At 38.7% G+C, this 24541-nt stretch overlaps 1 protein-coding gene across 4 annotated transcripts in view; it reads left to right on the top strand.

Moving 5' to 3' along the window:
• The window catches only part of ADK (adenosine kinase), a 560116-nt gene that overhangs the window by 54897 nt on the left and 480678 nt on the right, over window positions 1–24541 (top strand). For all 4 annotated transcript variants that reach the window (XM_050960267.1, XM_050960264.1, XM_050960265.1 and 1 more), the window contains exon 3: window positions 17859–17912. In XM_050960267.1, coding sequence (XP_050816224.1) covers window positions 17859–17912 — 54 coding nt within the window. The remainder of the gene's footprint in view (window positions 1–17858; window positions 17913–24541) is intronic.

The following is a 24541-nucleotide window of genomic DNA, read 5'->3' on the forward strand; positions in this document are numbered from 1 at the left end:
TGCTGCACTAATGAATTATCCAAATGACAAGTTCTTATCAGTGGAAATACAGTAATATTTCTAATTTTTTATAACTGTTTTCTGCATTTTTACTTTGATCTCCTAGAATTTTAATACTGCTTTCAACACGCACCCAAACAAAACAATATTTTTAGGCATTTGCATCCTGTAGGCTTCCTCACTAAAATTGTTACATCTTTGTGCTCTCATGGAAGTCAGAGGTGGAAAAGAACATTTAGATCATTAGTCTATTTCTCTGCCAATGCAAGATTGTTCCTTACACTAAACATTTTAATCTTTTACTGCAACATGGTGAAATGTAGTAATCACAACAAAATAAAGTCAATTAACTGATTTATATAAACTATAGAATTCTGTTGTATTTTCCATATCTATGAATTTATGAAGTTTCAGTGCTACTAGTACTTAGTACTGGATTTCATCCTCACTCAGACTGTTGCTTACTAAGAGTTTGCTAGGTTCCTTTAGAAAAAAGGAATCTCTCTTTTTGGATGATTTGCCACTTGAATTTTCTTGTAGTGGCTACTGTTGTAGGGGCACCTTTTAACATACACTTGATTTCTGTTGTTTGGTTTTATTCAGCTGATTTTACTATCTAAAGACTGAAGTTTATTGAAGCTAGTAAATTGCTCAGGGTGAAAGTTAGCCATCTCCTTTGCCTAAAATGTTGATTCCAGATTATTCCCTTGTACAAGAATGTCTGAATGGTTGCTGACTTTCTTTCGTTTTTTCTTTTCTTTTTTTTCCCCTCATTCCTCCAAGTAGGAAATTGCAAGATTTAATATGTATAGGTAAAAAGATCATAACTTCAATCAATACAAAGAGAAACGTGACATCCTTCCAAATCAGAAGGGTATCATCTATTTCAAACTTACACTGACTCACATGAACAAAACTTCTGGAAACAGATAAATAAGGATTTCATCCGTGCATGCTTATTGTCCCAACAAGCACAATATCCTAGAGTAGCTTCGTTAAGTTCACGTAGCATAGCTGGAATTTCAGGACAGATAAAATCCTTGTGTTTGGAGGACTGGTCACTTGCCTACATCAAGGGAGAAATGTGGTTTTTTTAGGGAGAGGGAAATAAAAGCCCATCAACTGCTTGACAGTGTTGGTTTAAAGTTAGATCAGTTTCCTTTAGAAGTGAAAAAGGTATGCTTGACCCAACTTCTTATGATTAACATGCTGATGACAGGGTTGGGTTTTCTACAGCCTCAGGTTTGTTGTTTAGATGGTAATAAATGTGATTAGTGATTTCATTACATTACCTGACTAGCCCAAACAACAAAATATGCTTTAAATTGTCTAACAGCAAAATAGATTAAACTTTAGGTTTTTTAAACATTGCAACACGTCCTGCCATCTGGCAAGTGACTCTTAGTAAGGGTTTGTCCACACGGGGAGTTATTTGTGATTAAGTCCATGTGTGCATGCTCTTATTCAAGAATGAGTGCCTTATTCTGAATTAATTTAATCAATTTCAGAAGTGGATTAAGCTAATTCAGTATAAGGTACTCTTATTCCAGAATTAGAGTATCCACGCATGGAGTTAATCAGGAATAGTTTATCTGCTATGAGATCACCCTTTACCTTACTCCAGGTTAACTTTTATGTGTAGGCAATCCTTTAGAATCTACAAATACATATCTTAAGTTATTTTTCTTCTGTATAACTACAGTAGAGCCTCAGAGTTATGAACACCTTCGGAATTAAGGTTGTTCATAACTCTGAAATGTTAATAACCGAACAAAATTTGATGGTGGTTTTTCAAAAATTTGTACTGAACATTGGCTTAATATAGGTTTGAAACATTACTATGCCGAAGAAATATGCTGCTTTCCCTTTATTTTTTTTTTAGTAGTTGGGTTTTTTCAGGATCTCTGCTGCTGCCTGATTGCATACTTTCAGTTCCAAATGAGGTCTGTGGTGGATGGATCAATTCATAACTCTGGGGTTCTACTGTATAAATAATGGAAAAGTCTGTCTTCTGGTTTTGAAAAACAAACAGAAACCGAAAAAACACCTATTTATAGCAGTGCAATACCAACAGTAATCTTCAAGGCTGTACAGTCAGCGCTTCCATTATACAACCTCACCGTGGTTTACTGCTGAAAAATAACATTCTGGACTGACTTGCAGCATACCAGTTCCTGGTTAGGGAGTAGCTATTGGGTTTTTCTCCTATTTTGAACTTACTGCCTTACTTATATTTGTCACTTGACTTTTACAGTGGAGACAGTTAGTCATGCATTCAGGAACTCGGTTTTAATTTTCCTGTTATGGTGGATGGGTAGTAAGCATTAGTTTATATCTAGACAAGGCTTTAATTCCATTTCTAAGACTCTTCTTTTTGGTGATGAAAACTATTGTAATTAATTTACTGTACTACAGTATCACTGCCACTCTTAGTTGACTCCTGGCATCAACTCTTGACTTTAACTAGAGAGCTTTAGTGTATATATTGAGCTTGAACCAATAGGTTATGAATATTGCTCTTAAGAAAAACATATGCATAGTAATAGTAAAGAATGGTATTCCATGCTTCAAGATGCTGCATATGTTGACTTGAATGATAAAGAATAGTCATTCAAATTACTCTACAAGTCTAGTTGGAGGATTCTCAAGATTGTTTCCTGAAAACCTTACAACCACACTTTTTTCAGCAAGCAGGCTTTAAGGGAACTTCATCTTGAAGAGAGGGGAGGAAAGTACGTTACAGTCTGAATTCTTATGGAGGAGCAGGGTATCTAGCTGGGGAGGCTCACTATCACTTCTCTCTCTAGGAGCTCCAGATTTTTCAACCACTAAGTTGAAATTTTTGTTTTGGCAGACAAAGCCTAACACAACTTTTTTTTTTTTTGCAAATGATGATGGCAAGTAGATCTGGTTAAACAGTGAGAGAGATGGTTCATGAACATTTCAGCAGTTTCTAAATAGACTCTTGTTTAGGTTGTGTGTACTTACTTCTCTCTGAGTATCTAGGGGAGCATAGTGTGTTTTTTGTGTGGTTTTGCTTTTATATTGATGTTTCTAAAATTAGCTTTGCATCCAAAGTTGGAACTCATTTAACCACAAAACAAGTTTGTTGCTTGTGGAAGCGAAAACAGTGTACAAAAGTTAGCTTATTCTTGAACAGGAACAGTACAACAACGTAAGTCATTAATGACAGCTCAGGTATCAAATACTCAAAGGAATAAAGGAATAATATTCAAAGGAATATGTAAAGAGCTCAAGCTGTCAATAGGCTGAAATTGGCTTGCACAAAATGTTTAATTTTTTATAAATGTTTATACAACTGTTGCGCAATTTGCGCATATGAAAGTCTAATTTGAAATAAGGTCTAGAAGTGAGGAGAGCATAGAATCTAGAGCATCTGTTGAAAATCATGCTAAACATAGTGAATGTGTTTGGTGAATATAACGTACACTAGATATAAGCTTCTAAAAATCCTTCTTAGAAAAGGTGAGGAATCTTGTACAGTTTAATATGCCAACAGTTCAGGTTTTTTTGGCACGCTTTCTTTTTCAAATACTTAAGTGCTTACATGACTTATTGTAATTTATGACCCTCCGATTTGGTTATAAGAAACTGTTTTGACAAGCCTCTTACTGTATGCTTCAATCCAGAATGATAGGGTCAACCTTATTAAATGCATCATAGCTTGCCTCAGTGTGGTGATTAACAAGCTGTGAACTTTTCTTCCTTTTATAATCCATTTTAATCATTTAAACCTATTATTGTTTTGACTTTTTAATTTCCAAAGCCCTTTAAATCTGTCTTACAATATTAATAGCTGCTTAACATCCTGGTTTCCAAACACGCAGATTCCCCACTGACAATTTGGTTGAATGGGCTGTTGGGAAACAAAACTATGCAGGATAACATTGGATCAACAAAAGGCTACCCCCAGCAATGCTTAAATTTATTAGTGGCTATTACCCATGTGAGGGTAATCCTAATTATGCCAAAACAATCTATGGTGTGAGACTTCAGAAACTTTACTGCAAACCTGGGGAACATGTAACTTTCAAATAATAGATGACATAGTTTTATAATCCTTAAATTACTACTATGTTAAAATTCAGAATTAGTGATTTTATATTATAAACTAATATCCCACCAACATTTTTTGCAAAGGACATGAACCGAAAATATTATTTGGTCTTTTTCACTGAGGGAAATTCTAAAAGTTATTTTTAAGAATGTTTAAATATGTTGGAGGCCTGATGCAGGCCAAATAAGCCTCCACCCGTACTGGCATGTAAGAGTTTTATTAAAAATCTGGTGCTGAAAAAATGAAAATAGGAGAAACTCCTCCAGCTCAAGTACTGAAAAGTGTGGCAACAGTTTCTTCAGAACTAAAAACAGTCAGACCTCTAAAAGCAACACTTGAAGTCTAGGAATCTTGAGTAAAACTACCTTGCTTTGGATTTCTGCCTTGAGTTTAAATGTCTTCATTTATGAAGGTACCCTTGTTGACAAGCATAAACTCTACTTGAAGTTATGGTTCCACTTAATGTACTGAACCCAACTCGCTGCCAGGGGTGGAGTGCTTCATTTTTTTCCTCATAGTAGAGAGATTATCAACCTCATGGACCACCTCTCCTATCCATTCACAATTGCATAACTTGTCTGAGGCAACTGCAGCAATTGGTAATGTCGAAAAGCATTAATTTTCAATCCTCTTTAACATGACATAGCTTTTTTTCAAAGAAGTCAAAGATACCACCTTTCTCCTTTTGCTCTTAATTTCATATCTCCTATCTGTCGCTCTTATTTCTCCGTCCCCAGCATGTTTCCCTACCACTTAACTTTCTTCTCTGTTGGACATATTCAGTTACCTGGATATCTTCTATAGATTTTTTTTATTTTATTTTTGAGGCCAGAAGGAAACACAAGATCATCTAGTCTGACTGCCCACTCGCTTCTCCCTTGTTTACATATCCAAGTATCACATTGGACCGCTTTCCCACAGCTTCACACTGGGAACTCATGTTGTTTCTTATCCACTGTGATCCTTAAAACCTTTTCAGAATCCACTGCTTTTCAGGGTACAGTCCATTCCCTTCCTACAGCTTTGCATTCTTTGTACTTAGGTGTGTGACTCTGCACTTAGCTGTATTAAAAGACATTTTACTTGAATGGGCCAGGGTTACCAAGCGATTCAGATAACTGTGACGCTGCTCCATCCACCTTATTATTTACCAGTCCGCCGGTCTTTGTATCTCTTGTCAAGTTTATCAGCAGTGATTTTTATATTTAATTCCAGATCGCTCATAAAAATGTTGAATAGCATCAGGCCTAGTACTGATTCCTGTGAAGCACATCTAGAAACAGTCCTAACTTTTCCCTAGGTGAATGCCTGGCACTCTCTTCTGGACACTGACTCCTCTGCTGTAGGTGGCCAGCAGCAATAGCAGGTTTACTGTTGCAAGTTTTGGATCTGCAGAAAGGACATCTTCATTGTTGGGCCTTTTATCACTGTAATATACAAATTGTCCTGAATCTTTCCATTTAATGGAAAAGGATACTTTACCTACTGTGCAATACATTCCATATATAGGGATCACCTCATCCACCACTGAAATGTAACCTTGTCAAAATTATAGTGCAGTAGCCATACTTCACCAATAGCTCTGCATAACTTTTCAGACGATGTGAAAAAGTAACTTATTCACTTAACACTACACGAGGAATTAAGTTTGTGTAAATATGTATAGTAAACAGAATTTTGGGAATATGGTGCAACAAAGAGACTAGATGACTGCACATGGGTATGTAGTAGGACAGGCAGAGATTTTAAGGTGTAGATTAATGAAACCCTGATTATACTAGCAGGTTTTAATCATGTCTACGTTATCGGGTTTTAATCATATTCAACATGGTTCAGCTGTATTAGTAGACACCTTTTGAGAAGAAAGCCGGGGGGGGGGGGAATTTGAGGGAGGAGAGACAGGGCAATGGGGGCAAGAGGCTGTGGGGGCCAAGGGCTTGGAGGATGGAAGAAGATAATAATGATAAAGGAGGGTATGGCAGCTTCTTAATCCCAGAAGTTAGGAGATAGTAAGTGGCATCTCCCTCTAACAACCAAAAAAGTACCTTCACTTGTTTATGCAGAGAGACATTTTTGGTTTGTTTCCAGAAAGACTAAAGGCCAAAAATCATGTCTCTCTCTCTTTTTTAAATAATTTTTAAAAACCTCATGCATTTTTGAGGGTTAACTCATGATTCTTTTAACTCTCCTAACCTGAATAAGTGAAACTCTCTTGACTTTTTATTAAGAGTCTTAAGATTATTTAGTATATGGAATTTTTCTTAAAATAAAACTTTAAAAAATCTATCTGTATGCTGACATAATTTTGAATTTTTCCAGAGTCAAAATGGTTGCTTTTTCCTATTATTCTCAGTGGGAGTAAAGCCACACACTACCTTCAGTTAAGATGGCTGTCATTTCTCCTACCAATTTTGCAGGTGGATGAGGCAGTCTCTAGTAAAGACAAGTCTCCCATTGTTTCCAGTTGCACTGAAACCAGGGTATCATCAAGTAAACATGAGTGGGGCAACAGACTGAGTGACTTTCAGGTTATGCTGCAGAGCTCCTATTTTTACTGGGACTTTTATGAAGAGAAGTGATGTCCCAGGGCTGGTGTCTGGGGTGAATGATGTGTGTATGCTTCAAAAAAGACTTTATATTGGTTTAGGCTTATGATGGAGATGTGTCTACTGGATTTATATTTATGATGTGTGGGGTGGTGTTTTTGTTTAAAGAAATATCTGGCATATAGAGCCTAGGACAGGCTACTTATTTCTTTTGTAGTGCTAAAAAATCAAGTGCATGATCCTAGATGCTAAGATTTATGCTAGTGTTCTTTTTAACACACATTCTCTCTCTCTCTCTCTCTCTCTCCCCCTCTCTCTGCAATATAGGAGTATAACAGACACTTTCAGAATTTGCAAGTGACTGGCCATAACAGAAAGTGCAGAAATTTTACTTGTGAAAGTACTATTGTCTTGTTTCTGCTGTTAAAGCAGTTGAGTTACTCTCTCTGATACCTGTTTTGGTAAACCCCATCTGAAGTAATGGATAAATGGAATTACCAAGATCAGTGGTGCTAAATAGTATGATAAAGTAACATTTTTGTTAATCATTGTGTCTGATAAGTCTAAACTTCTTTTTCAGGACTCCTAACTCTGATTTGTTTTTGAATATCTACTGGACGTAACCACATATATTGGTGATAGTCCTCAGCAAATGGGAAAGAGAATGCACCTTTGTAGCAGATTTTCAGTATATCTCAGTTAGGGCTTTTTAGCCTCAAAAAGTCCCATGGGATCTCTAACTGCATGTATTAAAAAGTAGCTGACGCACTCTGAAAAAATGGACAAGCAAGCACAGACATTCCTTGTGCTCACTGTCCTAGTCTTTTTAGATTAATTATTGAAAACATATGTAACAAGCCTGATGGTGGGGTGTCTTGAATCAGAGCAATAAGGAGAGGCAGGGGCAATCTAGAGACCAAATTGTTTTCTCAGTCAGTTGAGGGTAAAATACGAATCACTTAGGTAGGAAATAAATCGCAAGCAAATTAATGAATTAGTTTTAGCAGAAACTACTACTTAAATTTACTCTGTAAACTATTACTGTTACCAACTATATATTAACTATGGTTAACTTAATCAAACTCACTTTATAGGTAACAGTTTACATTTGATATACAGAATTTAAGAACATAAAAACAGCCATACTGGGTCAGACCAAAGGTCCATCAAGCCCAGTATTTTGTTCTCTGACAGTGGCCAATGGCAGGTGCTCCAAAGGAAATGAACAGACAGGTTATCATCAAGTGATCCATGCCCTGTCACCCTATCCCAGCTTGCAAACAGAGGCTGGGGACACCATTCCTGCCCATCCTGGCTAATAGCCATTGATGGACCTATCTTCCATGAATATAGCTAGCTCCGTTTTGAACCCCATTATAGTACTGGCCTTCACAAGACCCTCTGGCAAGAAGTTCCAGAGGTTGACAGTGTATTGCATGAAAATATACTTCGTGTTTGTTTTAAACCTGCTACCTATTAATTTCATTTGGTGACCCTTTACTCTTTTATATTATGAGAAGGAGTAAATAACACTTCCTTATTTATGTTCTCTATATCAGTCATGATTTTATAGACTTCTATTATATCCCCCACGCTGAAAAGTCCCAGTGTTATTAATCCTTCCTCATGCAGAAACCATTCTATACCCCTAATAATTTGTTGTCCTTTTCTGAACCTTTTCCAATTCCAATATATCTTTTTTGAGATGGGGTGACCACATCTGCATGCAGTATTCATGATGTGGGCATACCATGGATTTATATAGAGGCAATATGATATTTTCATCTTATTATCTATCCCTGTCTTAATGAATCCCAACATTCTGTTCACCTTTTTGACTGCCGCTGCACATTTAGTGGACGTTTTCAGAGAACTATCCGCAATGACTCCAAGATCTTTCTTGAATGGTAACAGCTAATTTAGACCCCATCATCATATATGTATAGTTAGGATTATGTTTTCCAATGTGCATTACTTTGTATTTATCAACATTGAATTTCATCTGCCATTTCGTTGCCCAGTCATGAAGTTTTTTGAGATTCTTTTGTAGCTCTTCTCAGTCTGCCTGGGACTTAACTATCTTGAGTAGTTTTGTTTCATCTGCAAATTTTGCCACCTCCCTATTTACCCCTTTTTAGTTTCTGAATATGTTAAATAGGATTGGGCCCAGTACAGCTCCCTGAGGGACACCACTATTTACCTCTCTCCATTCTGAAAACTATTTATTCCTACCCTTTGTTTCCTATCTTTTAACTAGTTACAAATACACGAGAGGACCTTCCCTCTTATCCCATAGCTGCTTATTTTGATTAAGAGCCTTTGGTAAGGGACCTTGTCAAAGCCTTTCTGAAAATCTAAATACACTATATCCACTGGATCTCCTTTGTCTGCATGCTTGTTGAACCCCTCAAAGAATTCTAGTAGATTGGTAAGGCATGATTTCCCTTTACAAAAACCATGTTGACTATTTCCCAGCAAATTATGTTCATCTATGTGTCTGACAATTTTTTGTTTTTTTATGATAGTTTTAAATTTGGAATTAGAAAATACAATGCATTAGAACATAGGCTGCACCATTATATATTCCCCTTTTAGTTTGTCAGTTTTCAGCCTCTGGAAGCCCAGAATTTGGAGGAAAAGTTCTTAGGATGTTTAGTTTAGTTGAGCAATTCTCTTGCTAACATTTGAGTTCCTGCATAAACAAAGACATGTATTCCTTGATTCAATGTATTGCTTTCTTGATTGAACAATAATCTCTCCACTCCTTCCTGGTTTACAGTCTCTGCTCTTTTGACAGTTTCTCTGCTCCTGTCACTTCACCTTGTATACCTTGAGATGCTGTCTGGGTGTTTTGTTTTACAGTCCTTACTATTTTCTTTCTTTTGCTGCGGCTCACTTCCTCCTTATTTCTTAAACTGTAATTAAAGAGAAACAGACATATCTTCTATTACAGCTTATTTCCTTTCCATTTCATTCTTGCTTTACTTTTCTCACTGGTTTCTAATCAAGTTTCTCTCCCTTCCCCCCCCCCCCCCCCTTTGATTACTTTGAGACTCTTCAGTTATTTTTGCTCTGGTCTAACTGTACTGTTCCTTTAACATTTCCTCTTTCTCTTTATACTATTCTTTCCTTTTTTCTAGGCACTGGCTTTTTTGTAGCTATCCTTGTTGTTCCTACTATCTCTGTCTTCCCCATCTCCACTGAACTGGACATTTTCCCTTTTCGGTTGTGTTCCTGGTGCCCCTGCAATGATGCAGCTCAGCCACTGAGACTACTTTCTCCCCACTTACTGCATCTCTTCTTTTCTGGTACCAGGTGCTGCCTCACTTGTTACTGACCTCTGTCTCTCACTGTGGGCTTCCAGATGCCACCTGCCAATTCCGCTACTGCCTCTTTGGCATGCTCACAGCAGTGCTCTGGAAGGAAAAGCTGCTGCCTGTTCTCTCCTGCTAATTTTTTATTTTATATTATTTTTTTAAATTTCCCCCCACACAATTTGTCCTGGGCTCAAGCTCACTTGCTTCAACTGTCCAGAATCTTTGGTTCAAGATCTCCTCCTCCACCCCCCAGAGTAGCAGTTTCAGGCTCCCCTTCTTTTTAAAAAATATAAAAGAACATTTTAAATACAACTTGTACTGCTCTTGTGAGCAGCTTCTAGTATGTAAAGAAACTAGCATTCTAGATGATTCATTGTATGCAAACTGAAATGTGGACTATAGTTCTTTATCTCACAGAATATGAGAGTAAATCACCGTGGTGATGGATGGCCACATAAACACCTAGTTAGAAATGTGCGGAGGATACTAAATCTCTTTATGATGAAAATATAATCAACTACTGCTTGCTAGATAGTTACATCTGTAGTTACTATAGGCCATTACTATCTAAATCTTCTATAGTAGCTTAGGTCGTTGGTTGGCAAAGAAGATTTAACTTTGTATGCTGCCAAACTTCCATAATGCTATTCTGACTGCCCATTAGGTTTGCTTTGCCCTAACTTCTATTGGGAATAAAATTGGAGTTTGAGTGTTGAGAATTGTTTGACTCCACTGCTGAGCTAACTTGCCACTGTGTTCAGGTTTGCTGGGGAAAAAGAACACAATAACCAGGTAATGTTACTGTGAATCTGTTAGTGTATTGTGTGGAAAAGTAATTTTAGTATTTTTATTATTGTCTTTCTGTGTGCGTAAGAACCTTGTCTCTGGAAATGTAAAATTGGTAAGAGAGGAAAAAAATGGTAATGAGATTATTGGTTACAATGAACAAAGACTTTTCCAACTGGAGGCAAAACATTATATCAGTGTCTTGATTAGGCCACTTTGTCAGGGTTTCTGGTAGACAGGGTGTAGTGGTCCCCCCTCTTTCCTGTGGGAAAGGAGGCCACTCTGCCTCATTGTGGGGCGGTAGTCTTCAGGCTCGCACCACCCTGGCAGGGTCCATCTAAATAAAAGCAACTACACAATAATAGTCCTGGTTTCTGTCCTCACCCTTGGGTGGGGGCATGCCAATATAGTCTTTAGCCTTCAGCTGGAGCTGACACCAATTAATAGTCTGAGGTCCTCGGGCAGGGCCAGGCTAGTAGTAGGCTATTGCCTATGCCTCCAGGTTGAGGCAGCCAGCACACATACACAGTCAGTAAACTCTGGCCCTCTGGGTGCGGGAGAGCAGGCTTTAGCCTAAGCTTCAGGCGCAGGCAGCAACAAATACACAGTCAATAAACCCTGACGCTTTAGGTGGGGCAGAGCAGGGAACAGGCTGCTCAGGCAGCCAGCAAACACATACAGTCTCAGGGCTCAGGTAGGGGTGAGTGCCCACTGAGTCCTTGGGGCTGCAGAAGGGGTTGAGCACCCAGCAGGCAGTCTGAGGTGCTGACAGTGTTGTTCAGGGAGCACAGGCTGCCTGGCCTAAGATGGAGAGTCAGCCACCTCCGGGGTTGGGGTCGTAGGGGGATGTGGGTCTGCGTACTCCACCGCGTCCCAACCCAGGGCCCTGGAAGTGGAAGGGAGGTCTGCCACTGGCTTGGTGGGGATCCAGCTGCAACATGCCGACCTAGAAGTGGTCAGCCCTGTAGCCAGCCAGTCAGCTGCCCCTGGGCTACTTCCTACTCCCCAGGGTTGGTACCTCTTCATCTGGGCTCATCTTCTCCGGGGCAGGGTGTGGCAGAGGATAGATTCAGTTCCTGGGCACTACAGAGGGGTTTGTCTCCTCTGCTGGCTCCCATTCAACTGAATAGCAGGGCCCTCCCTTTATATTTCCTGTTCTGCTGTGGTACTTTCGGCGAGGGAGTCAGGGCGGGTTTGGCTCCCCCCACCAAGGGTAGTAACTCATTTTGAAAACTAAAACGTAAGTGTTTGTTACAACCTGTCTCTGAAATACAGTGTTAAAGAAAGGGTAATGAGAACATGAGAGGTTCAAAGGAAAAGGGTAGCTTGGAAAGGAGAAAATACTATCCAACATAAATTTAAATGTGTATTATGCTTTAAATGTGATTTGTACTTGATAATTTATCATAGAATATCCCTTGTGATTCATCACTAATGTAGAATAAATATTGCTTTTTAAAAGATTCACTGAAAACTGCAAAATGCAGCAGCAGAGGAATACAAAACTTCTGTTTGGTCACCCAAGGCTCAGGAGCTAGATCCCTGAATGTATGTTGTTCTCTGCTAACTAATGCTGATAAATAGGCCTTGTTAGCTTTAATCTGGATATATGGCAGAGGAGTTTCTGCATAAGAAAATGCATTGAAGAGCCAAGCCTGAGAAAAAAGTATAGGTTAAAGCAGGGATCGGCAGCCTTTCAGAAGTGGTGTGCTGAGTCTTCGTTTATTCACTCTAATTTAAAGTTTCGCATGCCAGTAATACGTTTTAACGTTTTTGGAAGACCTCTTTCTATAAGTCTAATATATAACTAAACTATTTGTTGTATGTAAAGTAAATAAGGTTTTTAAAATGTTTAAGAAGCTTTATTTAAAATTAAATTAAAATGCAAAGTCCCCCGGACTGGTAGCCAGGACCTGGGCAGTGAGAGTGCCACTGAAAATCAGCTTGCATGCCATCTTCGGCACACGTGCCATAGGTTACCTATACCTGGGTTAAAGGGTAATGCTGGTAATGGCGAAGTTTTAAATCGCCTATAAAGCTAAAACCTGCACTGCGGTAAATGAGGGAATATATGTTGAATTAAGAGAAGGGTGGTAAATTCACTTTCTTGGAGTAAGGTGAAGGCCAGTCCAGTGACCTTTTTTTTTTTTTTTTTTAACCATCCCTTGATTAACAATAAGAAAAAGCTTAATAACAAAAGGCAAAACAGTTAAAATTTGAACAAGTCTTACACAATGTTCAGTTAAAGGATCTTAAAACAAATGACTTAAATTCTAAAAATAGCTCATATCTTATCTGAATAACACTTGCAATTTAACTAGCTAGGTTATGATCCAAGACTCCCAAACTTCAGAGCATAAATTGATAACTGTTATAGTTAAGACACTTTTTCTCACCACGTTAAGTATTGCTAATTGGGAGCGATTGGCATCTACAGGAAATGGAACACTTAATTGTTGGCCTATTTTCATATGCTCATTTTTATAGTGGGTGGAATGCCTGTCAAAATAGTTAGCAAAATTATAAACACACATGATGGAAGGTGAATCCATCATTTGTTTTCCTGTTCATGCTAGAATCTTGTACATGTCCATATTTTGTTGCTGGAACCCTGTTGTGGACTGTTAGCCCTGCTCAATGATGCAGGCTATCAAAGTGACTCTGTTCTACTATCCCAGATTAACATATAGTTACTGTTTGAAATGAGCAACTGTACCTTAATGTACCACCATCATTGATTGGGACCAACAGTCCAAAATTTGGTTGTAGCATGTAATATAGCCAACAGTACAACATATTGCATGTACTACACATTGCACTAATCAGAGTTGGTACTCTGTCAACACCTCTATTTTGTCAAGGTCTAAATGGTGCTTGTGGTGCTATTTTTCAGTTGAGGCTTACAACCGATGAGCCTGCAAGTTGATGCATGAAGGGGCATTCGAACATTTACATAAATGGCATGTAAATACCTTGCAGCACTGGCTACAACAAAGCCATGCAAACACCTGTTCTTACTTCCAGGTGACATTGTTAATAAAAATGGGGCAGCATTATCTCCTTGCAAATGTAAACAGACTTGTTTGTCTTAACAATTGGCTGAACAGGAAGTAGGACTGAGCGGCTTGCAGGCTCTTAAGTTATACATTGTTTCATTTTTGACCACAGTTATGTAACAAAAAAACCTGACTGTAAATTGCACTTTGATGATAGAGATTGCACTATAGTATTTGTATGAGGTGAATTAAAAATACAATTTCTTTTGTTTATCTTTTTACAATGCAAATATTTGTAATAAAAAATAATATAAAGTGTATACTTTGTATTCTGTTGTAATTTAAATCAGTATATTTGAAAAATGTAGAAAACATCTAAATGTTTAATAAATTTAAATTGGTATTCTATTAACAGTATGACTGAAATTGATTAATCACAAGTATTTTTAATCCACTTAATTTGTTTTGTATTAATCGCATACATTAACTACGATCAATAGCCCTATTGATTGCCTTTTGAAAGGGTGGAAGCTCAGCCTTACCTTTGTCAGATGTAGCCTACTTTCCTAGGTGTGGAGAATGAGTCCACGGGTTATATGATGGAAGCCTGTGACTCAGCACAGCCCTTCTGGGGAAAGTAAGAGCAGCCTAAGTTAGTTTGGAGAATGTGAAGAGGGAGCTTGCAGGGAGGAGTGTAGGTGAAACTCACAGGCAAAAAGTCTTGAGGAGATAGACATGTAAGGAGCAGACACTTCTGGGGTGAAAAGCCCCATTCTGAGGGCATGTCTTCATGGTGGGGTAATGTGCAGAATGGTAATGATTTCTAAAGTGTTGCATGTTAATTGGTCCATGTAGACCCAGCTGATGCACTTTAATGTAGTGCTGTTTGAAACAGTGTTACTTGAAAGTGTACTAAGGAACTTCTAATTTCACACCAGCAGGGTCTACACAGACTAGTTAGTAAGCGCACTTATGAAATCTCACCCCTGTAGTGCACGTTGTTGCCCTATGTAGACATATCCTAAAAGGGATGCAAAGGACTGTGAGCCTGGAGGGAGACCTATAAGGAAGGGGAAAACCTGATAGAAGAATGGAAAGACTTCTGAGCCTAGAGAGGTAGGTAAAGCCCATTAATTAATTGAAAGGATAAACTGAGCCCAGGGATTTTGATATATATTTAATAGTCATAAATTACACCTGAAAGGGGAGCAGGATTGTGAAAACACCAGATGGTATGTTTTGTTTGCATGATGGAAAGGAAACTGTGGTAGTGGGAAGGCCCACAGCCAGACTAGTCATGTCCCTCCTACAGTCTGTAAAAATCCCATGATATATTTCCTGATAGTTTAGCTCCTGTGTCCTGGACAAATTCTGTTTACTGTCCATACTTACACAAACTGAATTCCTCTTGTAGTATTAAGTGAATAAGTTAACTTTTCAGACAAGATGTGAAAAAGTATGTGGAGCTATTGGTGAAGCATGACTATTTCGTTATACCTCTGACACGGTTACACTTCAGTGGTGGATGAGGTGATCCCTGTATATGAAATGTATTGCACAAATAGGTAAAGTATTGAGGATAGAAATATAATGAATGTTAGTCAACATGGAAAATAGGTCTTGTCAAACAAACCTTATTTCATTTTTTGACATTACAAGTTCGGTTGAAAAAGGTGCATAGCTGCAAAATAGATATTTGTAAGGCATTTTAAGTTAGTACTGCATGATAGTCTTGTTGTCATATGCTACCGGTGTTGTGCTCTGTTCTGTTCAATGTTGATATCAGTCGGCTGCATGTGTGTGTTCCCTCTGTGTGCTGTCCTGGCTCTGCGCAGATAGCTGACACAGCAGACCCCGAGAGAACCCCCAAAGACCATAGACTCTAGTAAGGTACGAAGGCACGTCGGCCAGGTTTGTCGAAGAGAAAAACAGTCTCCAGCTCCCTGGCAAATGAAAGGTGCTGCTAAGGTGCAGCTAGCCAGTAGTTATGTGCTCCTTGGCAATGGACTCCGCTCAGTCAGTGGCGGGACTTTCCACTGCCCCCTAGGCTGGACAAAGACACTGCCTCAGGGATGCATTCTTATACACAGGTACAAACAAGTTACACATCACTTCTGACATATTGAGGTGCAACCCCTCTATGTAGCAAGGTGCAACCCTTCTACGTAGCAAGGTGCCGCCTCTCACCTTGTACGTGTTGGTTCGAACAAAACAACTCTATCCATCATATTACCCTTTTGGCCCTGTCATTGGGTGGGTCAGCCTGTGCCTTGTTATCTGTGTGGAGTGTACAAGTATGCAAATGTTCTGATATCTGGTGTCCAGTACCTTTTTAGGTATGTCTCTTTGCAGCATCAGCCTCTTCCTTGCCAGCTTCTGTGAGCAGGGCCTTCTTCTGGCTCACAGCTTAACTTGGCTTTATGTTAGCAAAGTCTTGACCATTACCTTAGTTCAGGCCTTAGGCCTCAAGCCAGGCCTCTGATACCAAGGTTTGTATCTCAGGGCCTCCTCTTACAAGTCTAATTTTAAAAAATCACTGTACAGTATCAATAAAATACATGTTAAATGGATTTAAAAGTGGCTAATGGGTCTCAAAAAGTAGTTGCTAATGAGGAATCATCATCAAAAGGGGCTGTTGCTAGCAGGGCTGGCTCCAGGGTTTTTGCTGCCGCAAGCAGCAAAAAAAAAAACGAAGAGAGAAAAAAAAAGCTACGATTGTGATCTGCAGCACTACTGCCACCACTTAAGTCTTCAGTGGCAATTCGGCGGCTGGTCCTTCGCTCTGAGAGGGAGTGAGGGACCTGCCTAATTGCCGCTGCCTAGCCAGATGTTCTGCCTCTCTCTGGCCTCATCCCAAGCACCTGCTTGCTGGGCTGGTGCCTGGAGCCGGCCCTGGTTGCTAGTGAAGTTCCACAGGGGTCACTGCTAGGCGTAATGCTAGTCAACATTTTGACTATATTTATTTCCACATCAAAGTCACTGCTGATAAAATTGGTACATGGCATGAAGATTAGCAGAGTGGTAAATAATGGTGAGGATGGCAGCAGTCCTACAGAGGTGATCTGTATTGGTTGGTAAACTGGGCCCATTCAGATGAAATGCACTGTAATACAGCCAAAAGGAAAGCTGTTCGTCCTAGGAATAAGGAATGCAGGCCATTGCTACAGAGTGAGGGTGCTATTTCGTGGAAATTAGTGAGTCTGAAGATGATTTAGGGGATATAATTGATAAAGAACTAAACATGAGCTCCCAGTGCTGTAGCAAAAAGGCCCAGTTGAATCCTTGAATGTATAAAGGAGGGTATAAGAATAGGACTGTAATTTTTACCTCTGTATCTGGCAATGGTAAGACTGATACTACAACACTGTGTCCAGTTCTGATGTCACATCTTAAAAAAGGTTGTTGGGGTGTAGAAAAGTGCCACAGATGATTCGAGGTCTGGAGAAAATGCTTTAGGGCAACAGAAGAGAGCTCAGTCTGTTCAATTTAATAGTCAGATTGGGTTCAATACAGAGGTAAGTGGGTGAAATGTAATGGCCTCTGAGATAAAGGAGATCATACTAGACAATGTAATGGTCCCCTCGAGTTCTGTGGATTTATGAATGAAACAAAGTGCTGTGGAATCCTGAATATAAATACATACTGCATATTTTAGCATGAAGAATTTCAGGGTTTTATGGTCATGATGTATGCAGATCAGCTGGAGCTTTCCTTTTCCAGAAAAGCATCAAGTAATGTAACACTTAAATCAGCCCAAATTTACATGCTAGTACTTTTTCTTCACACCTGCCTCCCCTTCCCTCCTGAAGCTTTTAATTGCTCTGGGATCTCAAAACTTCTATACAGTTTGAGTTTCTCTGATACTTCACAATACCTGTGGGAATTATTTTGTTAACAGTTATTATTTCTTGTCATGCAAGATAAAGACTTCGTGATGTTAATTGTTAACTCTAAAATGCTATTCATTTTAACAGGTATTGCTCTCTGATTTAAAATACATGACATGCCTTTCAGTAGACAAAGATTGTAAGATTGTCTACTTTCAAATGTAAACTGAAAATGAATTTTCTGTTTAAGAACTAAAGTAACTTTTTTCCTGTTTTTTTTTTCCTCTCCCTCCCCACCCCCCATTAAGGTATGGGCTGAAGCCAAATGACCAAATCTTGGCAGAGGACAAACATAAAGAAATGTAAGTTTATATACTCTTGTATTTAGGCTGACAGACACACACATGTGCATATGAATTTGCTTCCCCCCCCCCCTTTTAAAAAGGGTTTAAAACAGTTTCTGTAAGAGAATTTTTGCTGTTTTCAAGACAGTGATTCCCCCCCGCCCCCCAAGGCTTATCTGCATGGTGGGATAAAGCACCCTGTGGGGAAGGGGGTAATTTCTAAAGCATCCTGCTGTATTGCACTTTGATTCATGAGTACACACCATCAGGGTCTACACAAACACTTCCTTGAGCATTTTAACATACAGTACTGCATTAAAGTGCACTAGCAGACCTGTAGTGTTCATTGCCAGGGCCTGCAAAGACCAGTAATTGTGCAACATGTCAATGAGCTTTAGAAATCACATCTCCCATAGTGCACCTTGCTACTTTATGTAGACAGGCCCTCAAAGTTCAGTAGTATCTGCTGTTTGTTACTTTACTGTCATCAGTAGCTACATGGTTGAAGAATACCATAATGTAGCTACTGATGACATACCATTAGCAGACTGGAAATACCCTTCACACCCGCAGTTCTCCCACCTCCCACTGATTGTGGTAAGTTGTACTAAGGTGTAGTAATGATGACATAATTACTGAATGTCCAAAAGCAGTATTATTTTATATGAAATAATTTTATCTGCTGCAAACTGAAAAAAATGACTATTTCAGGTAATGTCCTTTTATTTAAACTGATAATACTGCACAGTGCTTTTGCATGCTGTTGTTTGTCAGCTTCCTAATTTCTGTGATCTTGAAATGTTGCCTATTTTAGCTGAGCTGACTTCATTACTCCTTTTTACATTTACAGTGAGAACTTATGAACTAACCTGTGGAAGCTTTTCTTTACATAGTTATTCATTCATTGTCTTGCAGCACAACTGGCAATAGATATTGTAATCAAATGTTATAACAAAATCTTGAATATATTTTGAAAAGCTTGAAATCCAGATAAGTGTTCCAAATAAATCTCAAAGCAGCATTTGAGATTTATTTGCATCCAGAATTACATTGATTTTTTTTCCCCCATGGCTAAATATAAAAAGTAATATGAGAGGTTTACATTTAACTTTAGGGCAAGTACTTCATCTTCCCCATGTGTGGATGGTACTAATGTGCTTCTGGAATAGAAATAACGTAGTTAAAACGTCAACAGAACTATGTGGAATGGCTAAGTTTCTGAGTTTTCTCGTCTTTGCGTGCCTGCTTGCTCAGCCTTAGTATTGCAATAATAGTAACTTCATATATGATTTAAAAATATCTACGAGTATCATATCCCTTAAGATAATGTAAAGCTTAAAGTAATTCTGTGTGTACCCAGGATTCTGAGCTGCATGTACATAAAATTCTATGTTGACATGCTAAGAATTTTCTTCAAACTAATTGTTTTCCTTTCCTTTGTGAGGGAACAACCCAAGTCTGAAAATTCTAGCTTAAGCCCTGGGAGCTTTCATGAGTGCAAATTTTGTCTTCATGCTTGAGTAACTCAAACATGTCTGAACGGATTCAGCTCCAACTTAGTAGAAAAAGAAAAAACAACATTTGTGCTGAGACCAGGGATGGAAAATTTTAGCCTGAGGGGGATTTGTAAGAAATTTAGGGCAACTGAAAAAAGGATTAGGATCTGCTAGTCAGTGTTCACTGCCTTGAAAAGCTATAAAGCAACATTAAAGAGCCGCTGTCTGTTTTTGGAAGTTTGGCTGTAACTGCTGTAATTATCAAACTTAGGCCAATGGAGGGTGGGGTTATAAAGTTACATTAAGTTTAGGAAGTTAAAGGAGAGAATGTGACTCAGGTCCATTTGGGAGTTTATTCCCAATTGGCTACCCTAAAATTTAAATCTAGTAATGAGAACACTTTGTAAGTGTATTTGAACTGTGGAGAGGGAGGAAATCTTAATGACCAGACTTAGAATTCTTAAGCTCCTTGGAAAACCTTTCAGTTTTGCTGAAACATATTTTATTTTGAAAGATGATAAAAATAATTAACTAAAGTTGCCTTTATAAAACTACAATTCCCAGTAATGAAGAAATGTCTTTTCAAAACCCATGCAGTCGGCTTGGTGGTCCATATGCAGGGCATTGGGAATAGTCTGAGATATGTGCTCATGGCAAAGAGTGTATCATTACATGCTGCTCAAAACTCTTGGATAGGTGAGATTTACTGTTGAAGCATCTACGTTCGCTGCTTAAGTATGTGAGGACATGCAGTAATACTCTGCTTCTTTGCTCACAAGAAAAGGAGTCAGTGAGCAATATTGGATCATGATTGTGAGAAAGCACCAAGAAATTAAATTTGATAAAGGCAGAGGACCAAAAACAATGTCAGTAATCAGAATAATTGAGATCTAATTGGAAAATCTGGCAGACTCTGTCAATACTCATTGTGCCTTTACCTATCCCTTGGTGCTCTGAACCTAAAATCCTAAGTTCTGTCTCATTTTGTCCAGTTGACAGAGGACAAAGGGGAAGAAATAGAAGAGTTGAAAAAAAACCTTACAAGAAATATCGTGCTGTATACAAAACATGGCTTTCATAGTGATTTGGTCAGTAAACAAAGTATAAACAAAGTCAGTAAAAAATATTAGCTGCATCTTTGGCATACTCAGTTACTTAAATCCTTGTTAGCAAGCATGTGAAATCTTGTCTCTTATGTCCTTCATACATTTTCCTCTCACATGATGCCAGGGCCTGAGATGTTATTGGACAGTCTCTTATAACCAGAGTTTGTTGTATATACCCAGTCTTCTTATTCACTGCAAGTCCATTAGAGTTGATACATATGTAATAGTGAATTTGAAGCCATAAAAGAAAATCTTAATTTCCAGTGTTTCCTCTATTAGTCTAAAAAAAATGTTTCTGGATTTCAGATATAATAATAAATGAGAATCTTAGATGTCCGCATTCTAATGCGAGAAGTGTGGGGATTAAGCAGGAAGAACTTGAAATGCAAGTTGTTAAACACAGCTATGACATAGTTTGCATCACAGAGACTTGGTGGGATAACACACGACTGGAATATTGGTATAGAACTGTGAAGTTGGTTCACGAAGACAGGCAGGGAAAAAAGAGAGGAAGTGTTGCATTATATATTTAAAATATACACTAAAAATATACACTTGGACTTAAGTTGAAATGGAAATAGAAGACAAACTTGGTTGAAAGTCTCTCTGAGTAAGGGTGGTGTCATGATAGGGGGTCTACTATAGACCACCCAACCAAGAAGAAGAGAGAAGATTGAAAAATTTGGGGTTCTAGACTAGATGACCTCTCGAGGTCTTTTCCTGGTCGAGTCCTATGATTCTGATTAATTCTCACTGTAAAGTTGACTTATTAATAAGTCTGTACAAATTTGGGTTCAAAAGAGCGCTGTATATATTTCAGGAGTGCTGCCAGTAAGCCTACTTCCCAGCCTCTTGGCCTAGTACTACGCATCCCTTTTCTGTGTTGCTCACCAACTTATATTTTATGCATACTGTCATCCAGTTTAATTGTCATTTTTTCTGGCCAGAATCTCACTCTGTGGGATCACTAGGTTAGGATTTCAGTATTGATGTACAACCTTTTTGCTGTGTTTAAAAAAAATAAAAATAAAAATAAAAAATCCATGGAAGGCCATTTTTTGACTGAAGAGGGCAAGTACTGTTTTTCCCTTTAAACATGATTAAGGTTATGATCTTGTCACTGTTATTTTTAGTAAAAGTCACGGACAGGTTACAGGCAATAAACAAAAGTTCACAGGAGCCCGTGACCTGTCAGTGACTTCACTAAAAATAACCAAAGGCAGAACTAGGTATGGGGGAGGAATGGAGTGCCATGGTGGGGGGAGGGAGGGTAACTGACAGGCTGAACCCCGTGCCATGGCAGGGGGCACAGTCCCGGCTCCAGTGGCCACAGTGGGGGGCACAGCCAGGGGGGCTGCACAGCCCCTGATCCGAAGCCAGCCTCAGCTGCTGAATAGGGGTGCACAGCCCAGCTGTAGCTCCCACCAAGCCCTGCCTGAGGGGAGAGGCACATAGCCCTGGAAAACTGCGAGGGAGGCACACAGCCTCTGCTGCGGCCTCAGCTGCCACCCCCGGTGGAAGACGCAGGATAGGGGCTGCAAGGGTCCTGGTTCTGGCCCCAGTTGCAGGGCAGGGGCACACTGTCCCTCCTCCAGCTCTGGCTTCAGCCCTTGACCACTGAAGCTGAAGAAATTACTGATGTCTGGTAAAGTCACAGAATCCATGACCTCCATGACTAAATCGTAGCTTTAAACATGATGCATAAGATAACATTTTTATTTAATCTGCTGCTGAGCCTTTCAAGTCTCAAGAACAGCCTCCACCCTGGAATTATAACTAGATATAAAAGTTGAAGTTCATAACATACTGTTATCTTTCATGGCTGTTCAGAAGAATATTTAAATTTTAAGAAGAAAGCAGGAGGCTAAACTATATTATTAAATCGTTTACAGATGCTTAGTTTTTAAAAACTATTCTTCTACAGCAACATAGTCCCTATGTAAACAAACTAAAGTTGTATGTTGAAAGCTATTATATTTTGAATTTGAACAGTAAACTAGTATCTGCTTCACAGAGTATTGTGAGGTTTTGTTGTGTTTGCATAGGGTTTAGAAAATATGAATGTTAAAATGATGAGCTCTTAGGTGGTTTTCAACCATAAATCTCAAAGCTCTTTATAAGAACCCCAGGAGGTTGGTGGTATTCCTGTTTTTATAAATGGGGAAACTGAATCACAGAGGTCAGATGGCTTGCCAAGGTTAAGCAGTACAAATGTGGCAGAGCCAAGAATAAAATGCAGGTCTGCTGATTGCCTGTCCAGTGTCATATCCATTGGACCACACTGAGTGGAGACCTATATATTTTGCAAGCTTATTCAGAAGATTTAACGTTTTACTTAAGTAAGCACTTTAGTTCTTAGCAAAGCTATGTCAGATGGAGTAGTTACTATTAATAGAGAAATGCATTCTTTATACATGAGTATGATGTGAAACATGTCAATTTACAGTGAAGACAGACAAAAAACGGAGTGACTGGCTTATTGTCGGACAAGTCAGGAAAAGACAGTCAAGAAATCCCTAAAAACCCATTAACATGCCAAAGATCTTTATGCTGACCAAGCTGTATGCAAAGAAATGTTGTGCATAACTGATGTCTGTGTAAATTTAAAGGAATATTTTAAATGTTGAGTGAGAGGAGCTCTCTAAACTGAGAGAGTGGCTAATTTTAAATATTGTAAATAGTATAAGAAGATTACTACACTGAGAGAGGATAGATTGTTCTAGTAACTTCAGGCATAAAGGGTACTACATAAACAAATTCCTTTTCTCCCCTCCAAGTTTTTCGGTGGTTGATCCTTTTCTTTGTTTGTTTGGTTTTGGGGGGAGGCGGGGCTATGTGAGATGGTAAGCACCTTGCTTTGTCATTATATCAGCATGCATATCAATTGTGTTGTTTCTAAACGTACTTTCATCTTCTACCTTGCTTTCTCTGGGTTTCATTTTAAATGCATACTAACAAAAGTCCGGTTTGCCTTAGCAATTGTGTCCCTGCCTGCCTCCAGTAAGTATAATTTGGAAGCCATAAACGCTTTAGTTTACAGTCCTGATTGTTAGTTTATTGTTTACATCCTAATAGTAGCATCTGGAGTTACTGCAGTACAAATATTAATCAAATCAATTTGAACTTATTTTTTGGATATCAATTTTTAATACAAGGATATATGGGGTTTGGGAAAGAAGTTGGGTAAGAATCTGATTTAAGAGACAGTTTTATATCTCAAGTTTACCAGCAGATGTAGCTTTATAGGTAATTATATTCTGTGTAATGGCACCGGACTGATCTGTCATCAGAAAGGAACCTGAATGTCAAAAGTGCTGTGTCCAAAATATCTGTATTCTAATATACTAGGTACATTGAGTGTCTTGTTGACACTTGTCTGAAATAAGGGAACCTTTATCACTGAAGTTGTCTGAAAAATGTCAATAAAGGACTTTTGTCTTAGGCTTTGTATCTTTAGTGAATAGATAGTTGAAAGGTTTACCAGAATTTACTTGGAAATAAATTAGACCCCAGGAACATTTGTGTCTTAAACTCTGTACCCTGGCTCTTCCCCAAAATATATTCTCCATTTTATGGATGTACTGTTAAATTAGGAAAGTTAATTTAGTGTAGATCTGTTATGGATAACTGCCTGGGAAAGGAAACCGGATATTGACATTTGCATTGCACAAGAATCCTACCAATTCAGTACAAAATAGCCTGATGTTTGAAACCAGAGTTCTAAATATTGAAATGGAGTTTAAAAAGAACAGAACAACCCCTATGCTCTCTTTATAATAAAAATAGTTATCAACCGAAGCAATATACTGGTTTCTGAACAAGTTTTGTCAAACTGACATTCTGTGTAGTGACCTTAAGACTACTGCAGGGCCCAACAAAATTCATTGAGGCAATGTGAAAAAACAAGGGAGACTGCTCCATCCTCATCATGGAAAATCCAAAAAGACATAGCACCCTGGCAGATTGAGTGCCACCCATATCAATCTTTAGATAAGTCCTTAATGTTGTCTGGCTGGATAATCAGTTTATGTCCCTCAGTGGCAAT

Source organism: Gopherus flavomarginatus, chromosome 6, assembly GCF_025201925.1.
Source record: "Gopherus flavomarginatus isolate rGopFla2 chromosome 6, rGopFla2.mat.asm, whole genome shotgun sequence".
Lineage (NCBI taxonomy): Eukaryota > Metazoa > Chordata > Testudines > Testudinidae > Gopherus > Gopherus flavomarginatus.